The sequence below is a fragment of the Corvus hawaiiensis genome, chromosome 3 (genome assembly GCF_020740725.1).
Source record: "Corvus hawaiiensis isolate bCorHaw1 chromosome 3, bCorHaw1.pri.cur, whole genome shotgun sequence".
NCBI lineage: Eukaryota > Metazoa > Chordata > Aves > Passeriformes > Corvidae > Corvus > Corvus hawaiiensis.
In genome coordinates this window covers 70125607-70148152 of record NC_063215.1, presented here as the reverse complement: position 1 = coordinate 70148152, position 22546 = coordinate 70125607, and the positions used below count along the sequence as shown (strand labels likewise).

Below are 22546 nucleotides of genomic sequence, written 5' to 3'. Positions count from 1 at the left end.
CTGATAACAAGCCATCCAAATGTACTTGAATCTTTGTTCAGTGTAAATAGAAATTCTCAAAACTACAGCAACACAGCTCTAATGAGTCATTGAAAAGGCTTTGTATCTGTCAAAAAAAAAGAAAAAAAACAACTGGCTCCACTTGAAAGTTACTGGAAAGCACATTCATAGCTAATTATAAACAAATACTAGTTAACACTTTAAATAAAGAGAGGAAAAAAGTAAAAAGATTTAGGATGTAGACAAGATGAAAGGATTCTTGTTGCCTTCCATCTGAGATTACTCAGATGCATTCCTGTATTCAATTACCTGAGAAGATGTGATATTCCCTTAAGAGAGTTCAGGAGATCAGAAGGGATGGCAATTTCGTGCATCTCCTTACTCATAGCCCTTTGAAACTGGTTCAGCAGAAATAGCTTAAATTGCAACAGGGATTGGGGCCAGACGGTGACTACAGACAGTAATCACTGGATCAAGATCGTACCACAAACAACAAAAAGTTCTGGTGGAACAAAAGCTCTGGCAGGGTGTTTGAATGTACTTTGAGTAGACTTACAAGGTCTACTTGGAATACGTTCTGAATCGGCACCAATGGGTCAACTTGTTTTGTGGCTATGCTTATCTAGTACATTTACACATAAAGGGCATTGATAATTCTTATTAGTTGCTAGCTTTGAGTCTATTTTTCTCATCAAATCCCTTGCATACTTCATATTTAATTCTAAGCTTGAGGTTTATGGATTTTGGTTTTTTTTAGAAAGCCACCAAGCACAAGCCCCTGTCATCATTTAAAAACTAATGATCATCTAACTTTTCTTCACAGTCTTCCCCAAAAGCCACTTCTTTTTTCATAGTGTCCATCTAAAATGGCTTAGTTCTTCCTAGTGCCACTCATGCCCTTAACCACACTAATCCTATTAAATAAAACATGCAAAGAGAACAAACAACAACAAAATCCAAAAACTGACGCAAAACAAATTCAAAAGTCTAAAAGGGAGCGGAGATAAAGGGGGAGGGGAAGAAAGAGACTTTCCTCAAGAGCTTTCTATTGATTCTGGTGTATTTGCTATTCTGCTTTGGTGTTTCAAGGTTTTTCAAAACACAGTCTTCAATAGTATGCTAACTGCCAAAAAAAAATTTCTCTAAGTGTTGGTGTTTTCTGAGGGTATTTAAAAGTATATATACTACCAAGGACAATAGGGAAATTTTCTCAGAAACACTGACAGAGCTCTTGTTAACTTGGACCTTAGACCCTAATAATAGCAGAGTAACTGCATGCTGTTGCTTGTGGTAGTTCATCCAATATTTTCTCTATATCCATTTTCTTTCTGTCCTAGTCATGTGCTTGAGATACCTACAGAAGGTATCCTTGTGGCCTTTTTCAGGCACCTCAGGTCCTCAAGCCTTAATGGAGCTAGGACAGACGTGACAGGTGAACTGCCTGAGGTTCCATAAACTTTTTAAGAATGTTTTTCCCTCAATTTGGTTTTTAGTTTGTTTTGTTGGGACTTTTTTTGAATTTGTGGCTCTGCTATTGGAGATACATGGTATATTTTCAAAGCCCCAGCTACTATTTGTTCATCACCAGTGTGAAAGAAAATATGTCTTCTTTAAAGATCCTCATAAATCTGCAGGAAAGGTTTGTAAAAATACTATTAATAGGTTTTTTTTCTATAAATTTTGCTGCTTTTTAATAATGTGTATATAAAAGAGGAGCACCATAATCCCAGTCTAAAACAGTTGTTGTATGTCTTCAAGTTCCCAGTTAGTTGTAAAACAAATATTTCTCTTTAGATTTTTTTTAATCCTGTGGAAGAGATGATAGAGTGAAATATCACACTTTCAAACAAGAAGTTGCAACAGCTGATAATAGAAACAACAGATGTTATTTGCAATATCTGTCCACACGGAAAATAGTCTGTACCCATAGAAAGAAGATATATTCATGTTATTAGCTTTTTTTAAAGTCAGATTTAATGCACAAGGTATAGTGGTTAAATTTGGAGGAGATTAGTAGAGTAAGTTTATTGGCCTGAAAATGAAAGGATACTTGGCAGTTGTCTTTGCGTACAGCATGGCTTCATTTCCGCAGAGAACTTAGTATAACACATCCAGAATGATCCACTGAGGTCAGAGGGAACAATTTGTGGTCAATCAATGGTTTATATCCTTGCCTTTGAACCCCTTTTAATTTAATTTCATCTTCTAGGCTTCTTAAAAAAAAAAAAAGACTATTTAGAGAAAAGTGAATTATACTGTTCTGCTGAAGACCAGCATTTTCTAAAATTCCTGTGTCTATTTCTCACATTCAATTTGGTGAGATACATCAGATTTTTCATAAATGCATAGGTCACTTTAGTATGGTTGTTCATATATGTTCCTTTGTAGAAGTTTATAAGTAACATTTGCAGGACTCTAATCAAAAAGAATTGGAAGAACATGCCACTGTTTCATGTGTTTACATCATTCTGGAATGTGGATATATGCTGATAAGGACAGAAAAATTGAAAATTCAGTTAATTATACTTAATTTGTGAGATCTTGTTTGAAAGCTCATTTTGAGATGCATGAAATCAAGTTTTATGTCCCAATTATAAAACATCAAGCAGTAAATTGAATCAAATTTTTTTAAAAGTGATAGAATAGAAATTAGAACATCTGATGAGTAATTTTTGAAGAAATATATATGTCCTATAGTTAAAAGAATTGATAAAAGAGCCTTGGATATAGTACAGTCCTCATGCTTGGTAAGCAATGATGTAGGGAGGAAGGAATGTACTTGAATTTTGACCAAATATATAAAGTGTTTAGGAAGTATAGACCTTGCTCTAAAAGGAGACCAACTTTAAATAATCTGAAGGTATCTTAATGGAAAAAGCAGGCAAACAGTGGAATGTCATCCAACAAGAAGGCATTAAAGATGCTTTCAAATGAAAAAGGGAAAATATAACTAAATCAGTACATGTTGTAAATCATTGATAAGGTAGCTTTGCTCTGTGTGAGGTCACTTTGACTCCAAAATGCTGTGGGTTTTGAGATGGCCATGTTTTTCAATATGACCTTAGGTTATTTTCCAATTATATTATTTAAAGTAGATTTTTCAGAATATCTTTGCCTTCAGGATTATGAAAGTTGCATGTAAAGCCCAACAATATATAGAGTGTATGAAGGCTGACATATAAAACTAAGTGTTACCTTTGGTGAGTGATGCATTACACAAAATAGTGGGGTTAGTATTTCCTGGTGTGATATAGTCTTTAATAGATTTGGAACAGTGTTTTTGGAGGTACTTCAGCAAATTGGTGTCAAGAATCAAGAAAAGTTCTTAGCTGGGGGTCTTAGAAAAGATGATGAGCCAATAAAATATGGAATATTTGGGAAATAAAACTAACCCAAGAGCAGAAATTCCTACATCTGTCAGAAAACCTGCAAGCAGTCACTGCCACATTAGCTAGTGGATTCCAAATAGATATGAAAGCAGATATGGATACTGCATGACTGCAAGATTTCTTTTAATGTTTTTCAAAGGAAATCAAATAATAATATTTCTGAAATAATCTTATTTCTTGAAGATAGAGAGTAATTGCAGTGGCAGAAGAGAGTGCTCAGATATGGTCAGCTGCCATGATATCCCTGGATTTATCTAATTCTTCTAATATTGACCATTGATATGTTATGATTGCTGTGGAATGGGCATGGATATTCTTTTTTTTTATTATTTCACCTGTTGTAGGTGGTTTTTTTGTAACAGGAAGTACACTATTCTGCCCTGAATGTTCTCCCAAGTTGGACATCTTTTAGCTGGCATTTGGCACTTAATGGATATATGCCAAGAATGAAGAAGCCAAACTGGTGCCTTTCGTGCACTGTTTTTACACCTGTGATGAACTGCTTTGGAGGAAGAAGTGATAATAAAGATGCATTATATTGAGTGAAATGATCAAGTATAATGCACCTTCAACTGGATCCACCATAACTACATTTTTTTTCTTTCCCTACTCAAAGAGGAAAGCTAAATTGGAAGCAGTTTACCAATGGGGTGATTAGTACAGGGCAAAGTACCTATAATCACTAATATCAGGAGGTAATATTAGTGGCCCATTCCAGAAGTTAAAACAGTCTCCAGCTGTTTCAGTGTCTACAAGTTATTCCATTGCATCCAAGTGATAATAAGAACTCTGTCACTTTTATAACAGGAGGCTTTCTTCCCTGACTGATTAAATTTCACTGGATGTCTTCAACTAGCCATTTTCCATAGCTCTTGGATGTTTACTGTATACTACTGCAAAAGCAGTCATCTGATTATTTTCTTTGGACAGGGACAGATCTCTGAGTGTATATACCATATTTTCTCTTTCACTGGTCCCACCTGTGGTCTTGTGGAATCAGAATTGTTTTCATAATGTCTTTAACCTTTTCTGTCTAGAAAAATGATAATGCAAAAGGGTTGAAATTAGATTTTCACCTGAATAACATTTTTTGATAGCATGCGAAATGTTTAAAAATATTATCACATTTGGAACAAACTACAAGGAAATTCTTCTTCAGAGAAAATTCTTTTCCTTGCAAGACTCTGTTTAATACCAAGAGGTGATTTGATGCAGGATGAAATCTCTCTCTGTGGGAATAGTAGCTGCCTTATGCATATGTACTTATTAGAACATATTAAAAAAAAAAATTAGAAAAAAAAAGTGCTATTACATGCATCTCTGCCATTCAGGGTTTCTAGAGTTTCTTTTCATTGTGTGATACCAATTCTCTATGAATTTATTGAAAGTATATATACCAAAAATAATTTGGTTTTGTTTTGCTTTAATTTGTTTTTCTTCTTCTCTGGACCACAATAACTTTCTTTTTTAATTGAAAGGAAACTTGTGCCAGAATGGGGATATTCTGACATGCTTCAATAAGCTTAGGATAATATGTTATGCTTACACTCTTTTGAAAAATAAATTGTGGAATATTTGTTCCATTATTGGTGTGTAAATAATTGTTTGTAAACATGTGCAGAACAGTTGAAGTAAACAAGAAAGGACCTAAAACAAGGCAGGTCTAATGATATTCCATCCCACCAATCCTGGAATGATAAAAAAATTTATATTCTAAGAATGCGATATGTGTATACAAGACTGTCATAGGATGGAAGATGCTAGCCTCTGTTTCTAAGCATTGCTTCAGTGAAAGAAGTCCAAATTGCATTTTTCAGTAATAGAATTATTTCTTTTAAGAGTTGTATCCACAGATACTTAGGGATTGTGTTAATGCAGAATTAGATATTTGGTCTCATTTCATTCAGAGAGTTTGTGCACAGCTTCTTCTCTTTTGAACAATATGTTTTTACTGGTAATACCTTCACTTTCAGGACTGAAATATGAAGAAAAAAAAAGTATTAATGAAAATATCTAAAACCTGCAACATTTCACCTGGTTTCTTATCCAAAGTGATGCAAGGCTTTCAAGAAAAACTTCAAGTCAGCCCAAATTCACTCAGCACTGGGCTCAACTTCACTCAAAAGGGTTGTGAGCCCTCGCAAACCTTTTGAAGAATCTGGGCCATGTTTCAAGTCAGTATTGAAACCTGTAATCAGGCAGGATTCACGTGCTCTTCAGTTTCCTTGAGAGCATTTACCCATCTCTGCCTTGAGTTTTCTGTGGTTTGCTGGGATTTTTTTTTGCTTTCAGGATAACAATGGTGGAGCCCAAGTAATGATTACTAAATACAATTTTTTCCGCTGCAAATATCCGGGCACTGGTCACCCTACTCAGCAGACTACATTGCTACTAATAAAAAGCATTTGCAGCCCTAGACAAAGCTCTGGTCATTGTTGTGACTGGGGAAAGTATAAGGAAAGTCCATTTGTATACCTTTGCTACAGATTTCACACGCCCATTTGAGTGCATGTTTGTAAATTGCTGTTGATTGAAACATTGTAACAGAAAAACAGCAATTATCTTTGTATCCTAATTAAGCCACTGGTTTGCTCTTTTTTGACAAATTTAAAATCAAGATTTTCTTTTTCAAAGGCACTGTATCTATGATGTATAAAAATAATTTTAATGAATTATTATTATAGAGCTATGTAGGGAAAGTGGAATAAAAAATAGCTTAAAGGTTTCTTCTTTTTTACATTTCTACATGAATTTTATACTACTGACATTTGTTACCAGGAAGTTAAGAGCTTTTGCATGTTCCAAAAGCTACTGACTCTTGGGAATCCTAAAATTCTACGTGCAACTTAACAAGCCAGAAGTCTAGCAGACTGAAAAGGGAATCAAGCACCAACTTAAAAGAGCTTTCTGCTAAAGCATGCAGATCTTAAGTGAGATTTAAGTTGTGCTACCTGAATGACTGCATAAATATAAATTTCACCTAAGCACATGCACAGAGCAGATTGGTAATTGCTTTGCACATTGGTGATGCCTAAGTTAATGTGCACGTTCTTGTAGATTTTTTATTAAGTATTCTTTCACTGATGTAAGTTAAGTGAAATGTGCACAAAAAAATTATGAGAGAACATGTGGCAAATAGATAATTTTTTCACCAATGTGTGGGAGTGAAAGTTTCTTATTTGTAATTTCCTTCACATGATCACCAAATGATAATATCTTTCATATAAAACCAGTCATGTTTTCAATATGTGCCTGCTACAGTTCTAGTACTTCACTAATGGATGTGTGTACAGGGAGCGGGAAGAGTTTTCATTTGTCAAGCAACTTGTAGAAAAGCTATAAGGCTGAATCTTTCCTGCTCTTTACTCAGCTTTTCCTCCTCTTGGTAGACAAGTTCCCATATTATTTAAATTTTGGAATCATTATTTAAGATCTGGTTTTAAGTCAATTTCATGACTTGGTTGTTGTTTATATTACTGCAAGATTTTTTTTGTTTTTTAATTTTCAAGTCTTTGAGTTTTGTGTTGATTTCTTTTTGTGGTTGTGGTTTTGGATTTCTTTTTAATAAGGTTATCAAAATTTGTGCAGTTTTGTTTTGTGGTTGTTTGTTGAATGGGGAGTTGGTTGGTGTTTTTCTTTCAGAATTGATCCACATGAGTATATCCTCAGGTCGTTTCAATATATTTTACACATTACATACTTAAAATTATCCGGAAACATCTCTATTTTTCACCTTGTTGCTAATTATTCGATTGTATTTTTACAGCCAAAATAGACCAAGAAAATGAAGAGAAGTCACTGACAGAAGCACATAAAAGGTAAGAAAGAGCAATGCAGTAAAACCTTTCTTTGAAAAATATGGTTTTGTAGCAGTTGTTGTATTGATAACCAGTATTACTGTATTTTTGAATATTGATAGAAATGCACTCAGAAAATGAAGTGATATTTAGTTATTTTCAATTTTAATTTGACAATGAAGAAAGATTGAAATTCTATAAAGAAATAGTGTACATTACTCCTGTCTTTCAGAAAATGCATTAATCTTATGTAAAAATAAATTCAGAATGTACCGTTTGGACTGAGGAAAACTGTTCATACTACACAAGAATCGTGGTGATTTGAGAGATATTTAGCATTCCCCAAACAAATATTATTCATTAGGCACCGTTTCTTCTGCTTATAAAATGTCCATTTTATAAAAAAGAATTAAAACCTTTCTTTTAATAAACTAATGGTATGTATAGTTAAATGTGACTTCCTTTGTAAAATTGCTAATAGATCTTCAAATACTTTTTGTGGCAAAAGGCAAAATACCTCATTAAATTTCATCACAGATGTGTGCAGTTGAGACAATTTCCAAAACTGGGAACCTCACTGCATTTGCACCACACGTGGTTTGGTCTGATTTTTTGGAAGAGTTCTCCAGCAGCAGTGTTTAAATGGGACAGATTTTTATCTGTCCCAGCAAGAGATCGAAATATGGTGCACAGCATTTATAGCCCAGGTTTAGTGAAACTCACAGTCTGCATTTGTTTATCCTTTGCTAAAAATAGCATTTTCTTTTTGTACTAGCTACAACTATCACTTAATACATACTAGTGAATATATCCATTATATATTCCCAGAATTATGAAGTCTCTCAGTAGGATTCCTGTAAAAGATATCACTATAAATGTTACTACTATGGGGTTTTTTCTACTAGTTTTTACTATGGTTTGTTAGCCATTCTATGATCTCAGTGCCCGAATTTGCTACCTGCAGTATTGCCACAGGGCGGTTGACATCTTTCCTGGTACAACACCACATTCTCTCTCTATTCTCTTGGGCAGTGTACTAAAGATAGTAGCTGAAAAAGAAGCCCAGAGGAGTGAGTGCCACAAGAAGCTCCCTTCTTACTTGTACAGAGATGGTAGCTCCTTGAGTGGCACATCAGTGGTGTGGAATCATGGTGGGAAAAAATGCAACAAAGGAAGTGTAAGAGAATCACAGACAGCTGCTTTGAGTAGATTCCCTTAAGTTTCATGATAGAATTACAGAATATTCTGAGCTGGGAGGGACCCACAAGGGTCATCGAGTCCAACTCTTAAATGAATGGCCCGTACAGGGATCAAACCCACAACGTTGGTGCTATTAGCACCATGCACTAACCAGCTGAGCTAATCTCAGGGTATTGCTGTGGCTTAGTATCACACCTCTTGCTCAAGTATATGAAAGGCATTCCTGACATTTCTTAGGTTTGTTTAACTGTTTGGTTACATAATTCTTATCTTTAAAATTTTCCTTCACAATAAAACTTTGAGAGAAGATGGTGCTGTTAGGAGATTTTTGTGATCTCTGACTGCTCTTTTAAGGAAAATGTTTTTCCTGTGGAAAATGGATTAGAATACTGCTCCAAAGGTGACAGGAATCTAATGACAGTGGAATCAGCAATCTGTTCAGAAATCTTGTGATTTATCACTATTTTTTGGTGTCTAATTCATTTTCCATTCTAATCTTTTTCCCTGACAAGACTGGAACCATCATATAAAACTTCCTATTGGTTTAATTAGCCTAAAGGGGGAAGAAAGTAAACTGCTCCCTGGATTGTCATTCAACTTTGTCTGCTTCTTCTGACTTGTCCTAATTCTTTCTTCTCCCCCTATATTGAGTGTAGCAGCTCCTTTTACACAGTTTGTCAAAGAAGAAAATTCTGCTTCATTGCTCCTCCTTACTGTGAATATCTCGCAAGGATACTCACAGACATAATCTTTCATGGAAGACAAGGAATTATGCTAGGACCACATTTACTAATATCTAGGTTACTAGATATTATTTTCTTTCTTCCCTCCACCTTCCCACTGAAACTCTTGATCAGATTAGTGGTATTTGTTAAAACACTGAAGACAACTTCATCTATAGTTTTAGTATTATGTGTAATTATTTCACTAAAATTTTTAATTTAGCTTGGAAATAAAATGCTTGGGATCCTTTTTGGCAGGTTTGGGTGAAAAAGAAGATGAGAGCTTAAGAAGCTAAATAAAAGATTAGTTGCATTTGACTAATCATAGGTAGATAGCAGTGCATAGGATAACGAGACGAGCAAGTAGTGCAAAGGAAAGTGATGGATTAGATGGAGCAAAGTTAATGTGATTAATGTGCTTGGATTTTCCTTGTTGAAGTGGATGACTTCAGCCCATGTGTAAGTTCAGGTCTACTGCATGGAAGCATTTCTTTAGCTTTCATTAAAAACTAAGATTTTTTAAAAATTATTATTACTATTATTATTTTCTTTGTTAGTTTCTCTCCATTAGAATACAAAAGCCCAAAAGAAAAGCTCTTGCAACAATAACAAAAAAATGTTTCTGAAATGAATAATGATTTGGGGGAAATGCAGCAATGTGTATTTTAAAAAAGCTCAGTTGTGCAATAGATGAGCTGAAATGGGAAGTTAATCTTACACACAAAATGAAGACAAAGCAAATGGAATGTCTGCTCCAGGGACTCCATACAGTGTATAGCTGTTCATTTGTCACAAGTGAGAAAATGTTTAATCAGTTTTGAAATGATGTATTCTCTCTTTATTTATCGTGTTTAGTGACTTTGAGAGTGTCAGTATGTAAAGTGTTTATCCAAGGAATGGATTTCTGGCACATGGATAAAATGAAAAGTGAAATGTTTAGCTCGCAATAGGCATATGTTCCAAGATCTCTCTGAGTAAGTATCCTGAGATGAGAAGAAAGCACACAGGTCTATGTTTATCTAGCTTACGCAGGCAGACAAGGAAGGCTCCAGCCTGGTATTAACACTGAAGTGACATGGAATGTCTTCACCAAACCCCAAACAATTACATCATTCCCTTAACAATATTGATAAAGTGTAATAAGAAAGAACCTGGCACTTTCCAATTAGATCCTCATTGCTAAATGCTTGAGAAACTGTGAAATACTTGTCAAGTTAAAGCAAAAAAAAAACTCGTTTGGGGGGAGGTGAAAGAAGTAAAACAGAAAAGAGAGAGGAGGAGGAGGAGGGGAAAGAGATGCTTCTGTATTTTAGGAGTCCTCAGTTCGGTGCACCTTTTTTTTTTCTTCTTTTTTTTTTTTTTTTTAATTTGAAATAACATCCTCTGTCCCAAGACTTGTATTATATATATGTTCTCTCTTTTCTGTATTTTCATTTACTTAGTGTTAAATATCTTTCATCTTTTCAGATGTGATTTTACTTAAGCAGCAAGAAAAAAAAATTGTAGTATTGTTTCTAGGTATGCTTAATACAATTTCAGAATGAGACAGACTTTTATCATAGCATCCACAGCAGGTAGGAACCAAGATTGCAACAAAATTATTGTCCAGATAACATGGCAAGTGATACCTCGTTTGCCATGCTTGGATGAAAAGTAACAGCAACAGCAGAAATACCGTTTTGCAGACTTATAATCAGAAATGAGTTAGTTACTCCTCCTCTTGCACTTCATTTCTGAAGAACCAATAGCTAAACAACCTGACTGAAATTACTAGCAACAGCATTCAGTGAAGTTGGAATTCCTAATTCTCTGTCTTGCTATCTGAACAGCTCTAGAGGAGTAGCATGTAACTTTATTACTTTCTTATAATACCTCACCCAGTATTAAGTTCTTGTCTGCTTAGAAGGCTTCCAGATTCACCTCTTTTTTAAAAGCAAATAAATCCAGACTGGTAACACTGGTCTTTCTTCCACTGAAATAGTACAGATGGTGTTTTCCTTCCCCGTTCCCTGCAAACATTTGTGTCTTCTTGGACTAACACTGTGGGAATTATTCAAAAATTTAATTGGAGATGTTTGTTTTTTATATCCAAGACACAGTCAGATGATATTCAATTTTTCCTGTTCTCAGTCTAACATTTGCTCAGAAGCATTTGATTCTAAATTCAGTTCAGCAGCACTGAAAATTGTTCAGTTACTCATATTTCATATAATTAATTTATATTCCACTCCTGTAAAAGACAATGTATGCTAGAAATGTTTAAGAATGCTACTAAAGTTTGGGGGTTTTGTTTCGTTTTGTTTCTTTTTTAGTGTTTCAGATAGTATAACCTTGCTTGAAGTGGTAAGTCACTAAGTCAACAGTCCCATACACTGGTGGTTTAAAACCGTTCACCTGTTTTTCCTGTTGATGCCTAACAAGAGCTGGAAAGATAGAAATGCCACTTGCTGTCCTGGCTTTCTGTGCATCACTCATTCAAAAAAATCTTAGAACTTAATTTTTTCTTTAGCAAATCTCAAAGCATTATGAGAATATATATTTGTTTTATAAAAAGTCAAACAGAGGCCTTTTTGCCTTTTGACGTAAGTATCAACTGGGGAATTTAGGACGTGCGTGGCTTGGTATGAAATGCTCATCTTTCTATATTGGGATATTTTTATTTGGTTTGTTTTATAATTTGCTTCCATTACTTGCACATTCCAGTGATTTTTGGGCTTTTAAGTGCTTTTTGAGTGCAGCCTCCCAGGCACCTCTTCTGTTTTCAGGACTTTTAATAATCCAGTTAGAAATGTGTTGTTGCTTTCTTTTGCTGTAGCAACAAAACGACATTAATTTTGAAGAGAAATGTTTACCTTTAAATTGCTTGCAAAAAAAAAAGTATTCCTGACACAACAGTCTTTGCAGACTTCCATTGACTTCACTGAATATGAGACTTGTGGAGGAACAAAGGTTTACACCTGCTTATGAGCTGACAAGTTGATGACATTTAGAGAAATAGCAGACAGTATGGTACAATGGCACTGCTGAAAAGCAACACCTCGAAATGTAGCACCTAAGTCTGGTAATCCTTTAAAACATTAAATGTTCTTCCCACCTCACTACCCTCCACACAATGTTTTGGATTGTTTCCAAAAGTGAACTGTAAAGTTAAAGTGAAAATTGAGTTAATGATTGAAATAAACTGGTGAAAAGCTTAGTGGAAGAGGTATGTATTTAAAAAAAAAAAAAAGGCAACAAAAAACAGAAGGAAAGTTTTAACTGAAAGGCAAGAATATGCTATGGGACTCTGTCTTTCACTACTCTTTGGCCATTCATCTATTGTTGGTTCCTTCACTGTTATGTCTCTTTTCTCACTGTGTGGCTCCCAGCATGCAGGCTGGAATTGCTAAGGGTAATACATTTCAGACCGTAGATATACATTAGTTGGATCAGCAAAAAGTAAATACTTGCTGAGCAGAGGATATGTGTATAGAAGAAGCTTACAGACTGTTAAACAGTTTGGATCATTCTAGTTTAGTATCCTGTCTCTGACAAAATATCAGGACCAGTAGATACGCAGTAATGGAAACTTAGCCAGCAGTTTAGTTATGTCAGAAAGTCTCTTCTAAAATATGGGTAATTGGTCTTATCCTGGAAGATGAAGTCCTTGTCCTTTTCTGAAAATATTTGCCAAATGATACAAGTCCTTAACTATTTAGATGATTGCTTTTTGCCTGTAAGAGCATTATCTTTTCTTTTAAAGATTTTGGCTTACTTGCTTTGAAAATAATTTTATTTTATTGGTTTGAAATTAGTTTGTATTTAATGGCATTCATTGCTAGTATGAACAAATGGGAATACAACTTCTAACAGTCTGGGGTACAATTCAGAAATCTACTATTTTATGCAACTTATTCTAAAGTTTATGTAGAGGATTTATTCTTAGATCTTACAGTAAAAGATAAAGGACGTTAGTTTAAGGTGCAACTACAGTTACACTGCTAAATAGCAGCTAACACCTGGATAACAATATAGTTAAAATAACTTGGGTCTGATCAACCCAAAACTAATGCTATGGCATCAAACTGAGGATTAGAAAAAGAGAAAATAGAAGAATCAGGTAGCTAATAAAATTAGTGGGAAAAAAATACATGAATTAAAGTCTTTCAATGTGTCATATCTTTTTTGGCTTCCAGTTTATGTCCAGCAGGTGGTTTCACTGAGTAGCCCTCAAAAATTCAAGATATTCCTCTTGAGCTGTTGCAGCTGAAGTAAAACGCTTGTGTGCGTGCATGTGTGATTAGCTCCAGTGCCTCTGCATTTTGCATCAGCTTCTGATTGTGTTCAGCAGGACTTTTCTTTCATCATTGTCTACCTGAGCTGTTTGGTTAGATTGTTTCCTAAGACCTTCATAGTACAGTGTTCACATTTGCAAGTACTGTGACTCTTTTACTCTCTTGTGCTGATTTGCCACTAGAGTTGTTCCTTTCTTCCTTGCTGTATGTTAAGATTTACTTTAAGTATTACAATATTATGTTGCTGTTGTCATGTATATGCAAATGGAAAAGCAGAACGGCAGGGGTGGCATTTAATTAGGTCACAACTGCTGTATTAACTCATCTGGGAACTATCCAGTAATAATCTGTACAATATAGGTCATTCCTTCCATAACAATTTCCAGCTGATGGAAGGCTGCCATCCTCAAGCCCCTCCACGATATAGGGCTTGCTTCAGCCTACTGCTGAAACTCCACTGTGCTTCTCATATATGGAGATGAGGTGACTAGGGAAAAAAAGCATTGTCTCTTTACTATTCCTCGGTTTGTTCCTCGGCCTCATTGCCTTGTTTCTTGACTTCTTCGACAAGCCGGTTCAGAAACAGCTTTACTGGGCCAGATCCCTTCTGTACTATGTCTTAAATGAGGGCTTCTCATGAGATAACCTCACCCGCTTCTTTTCTCAGCTGCTGCCTGATAGTTCTACCTTAATCAGTCTGTGGAGGAGGTAAAACTTCGTGCTTCACCCTAGAGAAAACAATTAGGGCGTGGTCACCCCAGACTAGAAACACTGTGAAGCCTTCATGTAAACCTTGGAAGGGATGGGACCAGCTCCTCCAGACGTGAGATAATTTTCTTAGGTCAAAGGAGTATGGTTTGTCTAGCTTGGCTTGGATATGTGAATATTGATGATTCACAAATCCAGAGTGATGCAGTTATTTAATACAATATTTCTGTTAATTCCAGTGGCTGCCACCTTTTCATTTAGACTTAATCCTTGTAGAAAATGTTGCCCATTTTCTGAACTCATCTACACAAAGTTTCCATCATTTCTATGAAGAGGATATATTGGGATAACTTGAGAGTTGAATCTTAAGTGCTTAACATTTGAAAAATCCAAGTAAAGACCTTTCCAACCTGGCGGTTCATCAAGGCAGATTTTGAAGTCTTTCAATTTCCTTTCATGGGATTTTGTAATAATTGACTCTAAGAATATGAAAGCCCCCATGAACAGCTCTGTTTTCAGCAAAGGATGGATTTCTTCTATTCATAGTTGTGCTGACCTATGATGATATTAATGGATGCATGTTAAGGAGAGAGCTCTTGGACACTGAATTAAGTAAGAACGCTCTCCAGAGCAACCACAAAGCGTTAAGGTGAAACTGCATCAGACAACATTTAAAATGCTAGGATGTTCTATAATACCCAAGTGTTTAATACCATTTTTATTTCATAAAGAATAAAAGCATTTTTATTCTATAAAGAATAAAATTTCAAAGAATAGAAACTGAAACCTAAGTTTGACTTGAGCACCAAAATAGAAATTATTATGATTATTCCAAAAAAACCCCTGTACATTCATTTCACATGCTATATTTAGAGGGTATTTTTGTCAATGCACATATATCAAATTTAATCTATGCTGAATTTTATTCTTAATCTTACGTGTACCTGACATTTGATAAAGCATGTGTGTGGTTTCCATCTAGATATCTAAATAATCTGCTCTAGATTTAAGAAAAACTATTCTTTCATTATATAATTGTTAAGATTTTTTAGATAACCCTGACTTTGCCTTTTCATGAATTTCAGTTATAAAAGTGAGCCACACCACGGGAGCAGGCAGATTACAAGGCTGAGGCTGTCATCAATAAATTGAAAAAACATAACAAGCTTTTAACACAGTATTTAGTGCACAACAGTTCTGCACTATTTCCAAATGTAATTATAACCTCTTTAAGTAATAATGGTTGCTCAGAAGGTGCGGGGACTTTGGGTGGGTTGGACAGTCGGGACGGACGGAGACGAGAGATCTCTGAAGTCAGATCTTGGAACATGCGGTTTATTGCAAAGGGCGTGGGTATAGGGGCACTGCTTAGAGCTGCAGCTGGCAGCTCTGAGCAGGCCCAAGAGAGCAAGAGAGTAAGCGGGTAAGAGAGAGAGAGAGCGAGAGGAATGAGAGTGAAGAAGAAGTGATGAGAATAGAATGGAATGGTGAAGTCCTGGTTACAATACAATAAATCATCTTCTGTACTGAGTATTCTAATTGTCACTAACCAATCTAATACAAGATACAAATCCTATAGCATTTACATACAGCCTATAAGAGTTCTTATATTACCATAGAGTGTTACATCTTAACTTCTAAAAACTACTCTTTGGACCCCTTCTGCTGAGCTAGTAGGGTCTGCTCTGACCCTTGGACCTGCCTGCAAGCAGAGGGTATTGTTCAATCAAGAGGGGATTACCTTCAGTTGGCCATACCATTGTTTTCCAGTTGTTCAAGTAACTCAGACTTGGTATTTCAAAAGCGGCTTTCATTTCGATGTTGCCTGTAGTTTTCATATTCCCCAAATCTTTTGTCAGGCAATCATATTTATAAGGCTTTCCTGTTTCATCTTCCCCAACAAGAAGGCCTCCAGTGAAGATGAGATGTGTTAATAATCTGAAGCCAAGATGGGCTTTCAACATGAGGTTTTTAGCAGTTTCTTACAGCACTGAGGCCAGCAGCTTTTGTGTCAGACCACTGCTGTTGAAATTCATTCTACCACTGTATTCTGCGTCTAACGGCACCTTATTATTTCTTCAAGTTCAACCAGACAAGGGTTATTTAATATCTCTGAAGCTCACATGTTTGTCTTTTTAAGATAGAAAAATAGTTTTCTCTTGGATATGTTTCTAGGCCTGACTTTCCAGTGCACAAAATTACACGGTATTGTTTTACACATGCTCATATTGCCTACATCTAGTTTAGCACAGAGCTATCCATACGTCTGGAGCAGCTTAGCATGGGCATGATATCCACTGTAACATGAAACTAAAAGCATTAAAGTCCAAGATAGAGAGCCTAAACATTTATGCAAAGTATTCAGATAACAGCAGATTGCAGCTGACACCAATTCATCTAGAGAACTTTAACTACCTCAAGCCATGATTTTGGGAGAAAGTTTGAAATTAGTTAAAATTGTAATTTTATAATGACATGGAAAAAGCATATGCAACTTAAAAATGCATTCAAAGAGTCACGCTAAAAAATGCTTGGGTTTTTTTCTATTTTTCTTCTCAGAGTGGCCTGTTAGAATACAGATGTCAGAGGCAAGGAAAAGACATAAAGTTAGTTCTGTTTCTAATGTACTATCTCAATTCATATTTTATTCTGAATAATATTCTTGAATAGAGACATAACCTTTAAATATGCACAGCAGAATTTAGGTTCACATAAACCCCAGATACTGGGTGAGATGTAGCTGACATGCTTTGCATGTGATTTAGTGAAGGTAGCAAAAATATCTCTAACCTACCTTTCCTGAGCTTTGATTTTCAATTAGCTGGAAACTGACTCAGAAAAGCAGAATGGCTTTTTCAGCACTGTGGTTTTTTTGTCGTTAGAAAAGTTCTGTTTGCCAAGATAGCTCCCTCCTGATGAAATTTAGCACCTAATCCTATGCCACCTTGGATAAAAGATGGCATTGTTTTATCAGTGGAGCACTTGTTTACATCAGAGTAATGCAAAAACCCAGACTCAACCCAAACTCAACCCAAACACACAGAGGGACCAGGTTAGAGCCTATTGTTTTAGAGAGAAAGAGAATAAAAATACGGAGAAAAAAATAATTAAACCAGTGAGGGAAAATCTTGCAGAATACTGTTTAAATGTAGTATCAACTGTGATCCCTGATAGCCTGCTGTTTCCAGAAGATATAAGGAACAAGACTTGATTAGGCAAATGTCATCATACCCAACGAATAAATCTTATTCTGGACCTGATAAAATTATTTTCTAGAAATAGAGATTTGAAGGTCTCAGAGCTCAAATTCACCTTTTAACAAAAGTATCATTTGGTTTAGTTATGGCCATTTTATTTTGCTGTTTTGCAACCTTTTGTTAAGAGGCCCTTTGTTCGTGAAAGACAGGACTAAAGTAATACTCTCCCACTGAAAGAAGTAAATAGAAGGGTCTGGAATAACAGTTTAAATTGAGGTTGAAATGGCAATCTGATATGTGAAGGGTTTATTCACTGTTAACACCATGAGATCATTGGTCTTCCTAAAATTTTATTTTTCCCAAAATGTTTGAGTGCAAAGCTTTAGTCCTGATACCTGTTGAATTTAACAGTCTGTGTCATAGTGTATGCTCTGTGCTATGAAACAGTATTCAGTTACAGGGTCTGCTGCCATTAGTGTAAAATACGGAAGTTCTGCATTTGTATTACTAATCATTACGTAAAACTAATAATACTGATCATTGAAGATGAACATTAAAGTTGCAAAGCATTCCTAGTATTGGAAGCGAGGGTGTTAAAATTCTCGTGAGCAAGACAGACTGGCCTGTAAAAACATAATTTTCTGTTCTTCGTATTGGATGCTTTCTGTTGAGCTTTTGTTGGGAGAAAAAAAATGGTACTTCAAAGGTAGAGGGATTTCTTTGCTCTTACTGAAGCTGCTAATTTTCATATGGTTGGAGCAATAAAACACTTTTTGTTTAATATGAATTTATAAGAGGCAAGGGACTAGACATGAGGGAGATGACTTAGGATTCAAAACATTGCAAATGTTTGGCAGGTTTTTTTTAGAGGGAAGGAAAAATCTCTTGAGACAGTTGTTTTCTAAGGAACAATATTACAAAATACATAGTTACACAATATGAATTGGCAAATGAAAGAAGAGATTAATGATTCTGGCAGCTAATTTAAGCTGGAATATTATCTCAACTTTCTTTTTAATATAAGAAAGTTACTTTTCTTCCTTTATAAAAAGGGGGGAAAAGTAAAAGGACAAGAAGAAATTTCTTACCAGCATTTAAGTACTATTTATCTTGAATGAACCTGTATTTATTTTTTATATTTTCTCACTTATAATCATGCAGAACAAGAGACAGCACTGAGGAAAGGCAATTAAACTTTTTTTTATATAAAAAAAAAAAGAATAGGTGAAGAAAGTGGTGCAAAGTTACAGTGCAAAAAAGGACCCTCAGCAAAATACATCAATAGATAATTACAGCCTTCATAGGATGCTATGCATATAAAGTTTCCTAACAGTCTTGTGCTAGCTCAATAACCAGGATGCTGTTTCTCTTTTATTTTACATAATTTTGTGACACCTTGTTGGACTGATTGGTATTCTGTGTGAAGATTAACTCTTGGTATTACTTTCAGATGTTGAATACACTTAGAAAATACATACAAAGCCTTGGTCTCTTTATAAAACAAAACAAATACTAATGTGAGGATTCAATTATCACAATTATTAGCAATTATTATCAATTATTAGCATCCAGGAAGCAAATACTGTTACTTAGATATTGGACTCATCTTTCAAATGTAGTTAACAATTCAAGATCAACACTCTGAACAGACTTACGTGCCTATCAATTCAATTTGGCTTTAGATAAGACTTATGCCAAATTGAAAGTAGTAGGAGGCACATACAAGCTTTTCTTTCCCTTTTACCTTCTTTGTTTTGGTAGACTATGCTTAGTTCTAAATTTTATCTGTGAGTTTAATCGAACTAAAAGGTACTTCAGTAGTTTCAGCCTGATTTACACAACTGCTTTGCAAAAGTAACAGATTAGCACCATTTACACTAACTGTTCTTAATCACTAATGTATATAAGTGATGCTTAGAGATTTATAAAGCCAAAAGAATATCCATGTTGCAACTTCAACCAAAAGATGTAGTCTGTTAAACAGTGCAGAACAGAAACACTTCTTTCTGCTGTTAAATCCACATTGAAGCAAATCTTTACTCTCTCAGGTGATTTAGTTTGCTGCATGGGAAAACCAGATGCACGTGTGTTTGTGCGTGCATTCACCATTTCTCAGGAAGGTCAGCCAGGGCGTGTCTGTACCTATGGTTACTTTGCTATTTGTTTAGCCAAGGAAGCCTGATCAAATAATGCCGAGATGAAACTACTGCTGTCTATTGCTTAGTATTGTTGATTTGCTTTTGTACATGTTTATAAACCAGCCAATGCACCCCAGACAGCAGGTTTGAATTTGAATTATTGTCTGCAACTTTTTGCTAGTTGTTCTCAGAATGGAATGGGGAAAAAACGTTGAATAATCAATAGCTGCTCTTTAAATATTCCTAATGGATCAGATCTATTAGCTAGTATTGCTGTCAGTGAGCCATTTGCAATGTGAATAGCTTCTCTTCTTTTTCATATGATTAAATTTGGCTTGGCTTTTAGTACATCCATTCCTTTCTTTCCTCCAAATAGAAAAATCACTTTCATAGACTCATACTCAAGGGAGCACACATAAAAGTCCAGTGATTCATTCATCAAATTTCTACATTTGAGTAAGCAGTGAGTTTAGACATCAGTCTGAAGTGATTTTTCTGAATTACACAAACCAAAGACATTAGAAGATAAGAAAGGAAGAAAAGGAACTAACCATCTTTCTTTATTTATTTCCTTCCTTACTTTTCAGAGGTAAGCAGCTCTTCCATTGTTCTGAGAAAGTTGGTGTTACTTAATTCTCCTTCGGGACCAGCTTGAGGGCTATGAAACCCAGTCTGAAACCTGTTTAAAGAATTCTGGCTTTTGCCATGTCAGGATAAGACAGTAGTGTGAACAGTACTGTCTTATTTTAATCATGCTTGAAAAGTCAGGCTGTTTGAAGCAAAGGCAATGACCTCCTTTACCTACTTTAATCCCTGAAACGAAGTTGCATGCCCTTCCTTCCCTCTTCCATGACTCCAAGATCTCCAATGCACATTCTTTTCATGACTCTCAGAAAGAGTATGGATAAGTATGAACTTTTCACTTGAGAAATGGACACTAAACAAGCTTTGCAATACTTGTTTCAAAATAAATATTTAATTTTTCAGATAGATGAAATGAAATTCAGAGAGGTCAGATGAGTTTCCCAAGGTTGTATGATGCAGAAATTAATTTAAGTATAGAAACAAAAGGCTTTTGGGCTCCCTTATTTGATCCAAAATGTCTATGTGATGCACAGTTAGGAATAGTGACAATAGTATTTGCATATATTTTGTTTCAAAATCTGCTGAAGAATGAACAGGAAAATTTGAATGGCTTGCAACAGAGAAAAGCACCAGAAATATTTAAGATATTTACTGCCTGGCTGAAGTCTGAGAGGATTGTATCTAGTCTTGGGGCTATGGCAATGTCATCCAAATTTCTCTTTCTATTTAAAATGCATGTCCCCTCCTGGAATTAGCCTTGAGATATGTCTCGTTTGACATATGTAAACATTTCCAAATCAGGTATTTAAAGACATGGTAACAGGATTTATTTCTGCCCATGTTTTATTATTTGATGCATTTGGATTGGCTTTATTTGCTTTGTCTTTCATGTGTGAATTATGCCATTTTGTCTTGTACTATAAAAATGACAGCATCAAATGTATAGCAAGCAGTTTCCATATGTCTTCTAAATGCACTTTAAGAGACTTTAATGCTAAATAAGGGTAGACCTCTCTGGTTAGAAAAAGTGTGGTAACTGTCTTGACTGTTTGATCTGCATGTATAGAAAAAATTATTTGATCCATAGAGATTTGTGCCCTGAAGTATTATTGTGCTGCAGCTGATGTCTTGTGCATTGTTACTGGGCATTAGAAAGGTGTGACATACTAACAATGACAACCTGCTATGCTGCTGCTGTTTCACATTTCACAGACAGATAATTTTCCTTACCTCCCAAACTAACTGCTAGGGAGTCAAGCAACCTGTATGAGCATTTCTCTGCTCTCTATAAACCTAGTAATTATGTTACAGCTGTTAGACACAGCTGTATGAATGTGTAAGATTGCACTGGTTATACAAGTGGTCCTCAGGGAGATTTTCAGTCACCAGAGAAAGAACCACTGGTTATCTCCTCCTGCTCTCAGAGGATAGCTGGAATAACTGAAGAGTAATGGAAGTCTTTGCACCTTTAACAGACGTTAGTGCTGTTTATCTATTGTTTTTGACTGAGCATTCTTTTATATGGTATGAATTTCATTTTGATTGACTTCCTGTTTCTTGGGATGTTTTCCTGTCATGGAATTCATTATCTCAAATATAAAAGCATTACTTAGGATGGGCCATTCACTGTCAAATTCTTTTCTCATCATTGTCATTTGCAAAATGTTATGAAGACACATTTCTCAAAACAAAGCTTCTTATTTGAAATTTTGTCTTTATCTGTTTTGCAAATCATTAATGGATTTCATTCCATTAAACTCCAAAGAGCTTCTTCAAAAATAAGTCATTGACTCAGCTGACGCCTCCAGATTTCTCTCTTGTTCTTTATTCCTCACGTTCCTCCAAAAATATTGTCAGTTCATTCTGAAAATTCAAATGAGCCTTTGATATGAGTTCCCTGCTAGCCAGCTACAGAACTGTAACTCTGGGGGAAGAGACTGGGAGAAAAAATATCTCCCTGGTATATTTGCAGTCTTGCAAAAAGTTGAGAATATGTGACAACAGGAAGAAGTTTGAAACATAGTGCAGCTGACTGCAATGTCAGGGATATTCTTTTTGAATGATTCTGTGGAATCAGAGGATAGATGATAAATACCTTCCCCAGTATAAAACTGTGGGGAAAATGTAAATAAGTAAAATGGAATATTTTAATCAGTACTATTACTCATTAATAAATAATTTGAAAAAAACCCAAGCCAAAACCACAACAGAGCCAAGCCCAGAAAGAAAAGCATTCTGTTTATTGGCCAAGCCCTGAGTTACAGAACAGAGTGCCATGGTAGGCTAACTGAGAGAGCTGAAAAAATGGCATAATCAGGTGAGGAGGCATTTGAGTATCGATGTCATGGGTTAAAAAATAAGGATGTTTTTGTCTTCTGTATTTTTATGTGCTACATCTTTGTTACTCAACAGCTTCAGTTTGCTTCAGCGAATGGAAAAATAAATTGCAAATTAAGAGAAAAAATGTGATGTAAAATTTGGAGTAAAATTTGATTGGTAAATTGATGTTAAATTTTTAAGATGCAGGCTTTTTTAT

At 35.3% G+C, this 22546-nt stretch overlaps 1 protein-coding gene across 9 annotated transcripts in view; it reads left to right on the top strand.

Moving 5' to 3' along the window:
- The window catches only part of FMN2 (formin 2), a 167520-nt gene that overhangs the window by 127942 nt on the left and 17032 nt on the right, over positions 1–22546 (top strand). For all 9 annotated transcript variants that reach the window (XM_048299832.1, XM_048299836.1, XM_048299838.1 and 6 more), the window contains one exon: positions 7156–7207. In XM_048299832.1, coding sequence (XP_048155789.1) covers positions 7156–7207 — 52 coding nt within the window. The remainder of the gene's footprint in view (positions 1–7155; positions 7208–22546) is intronic.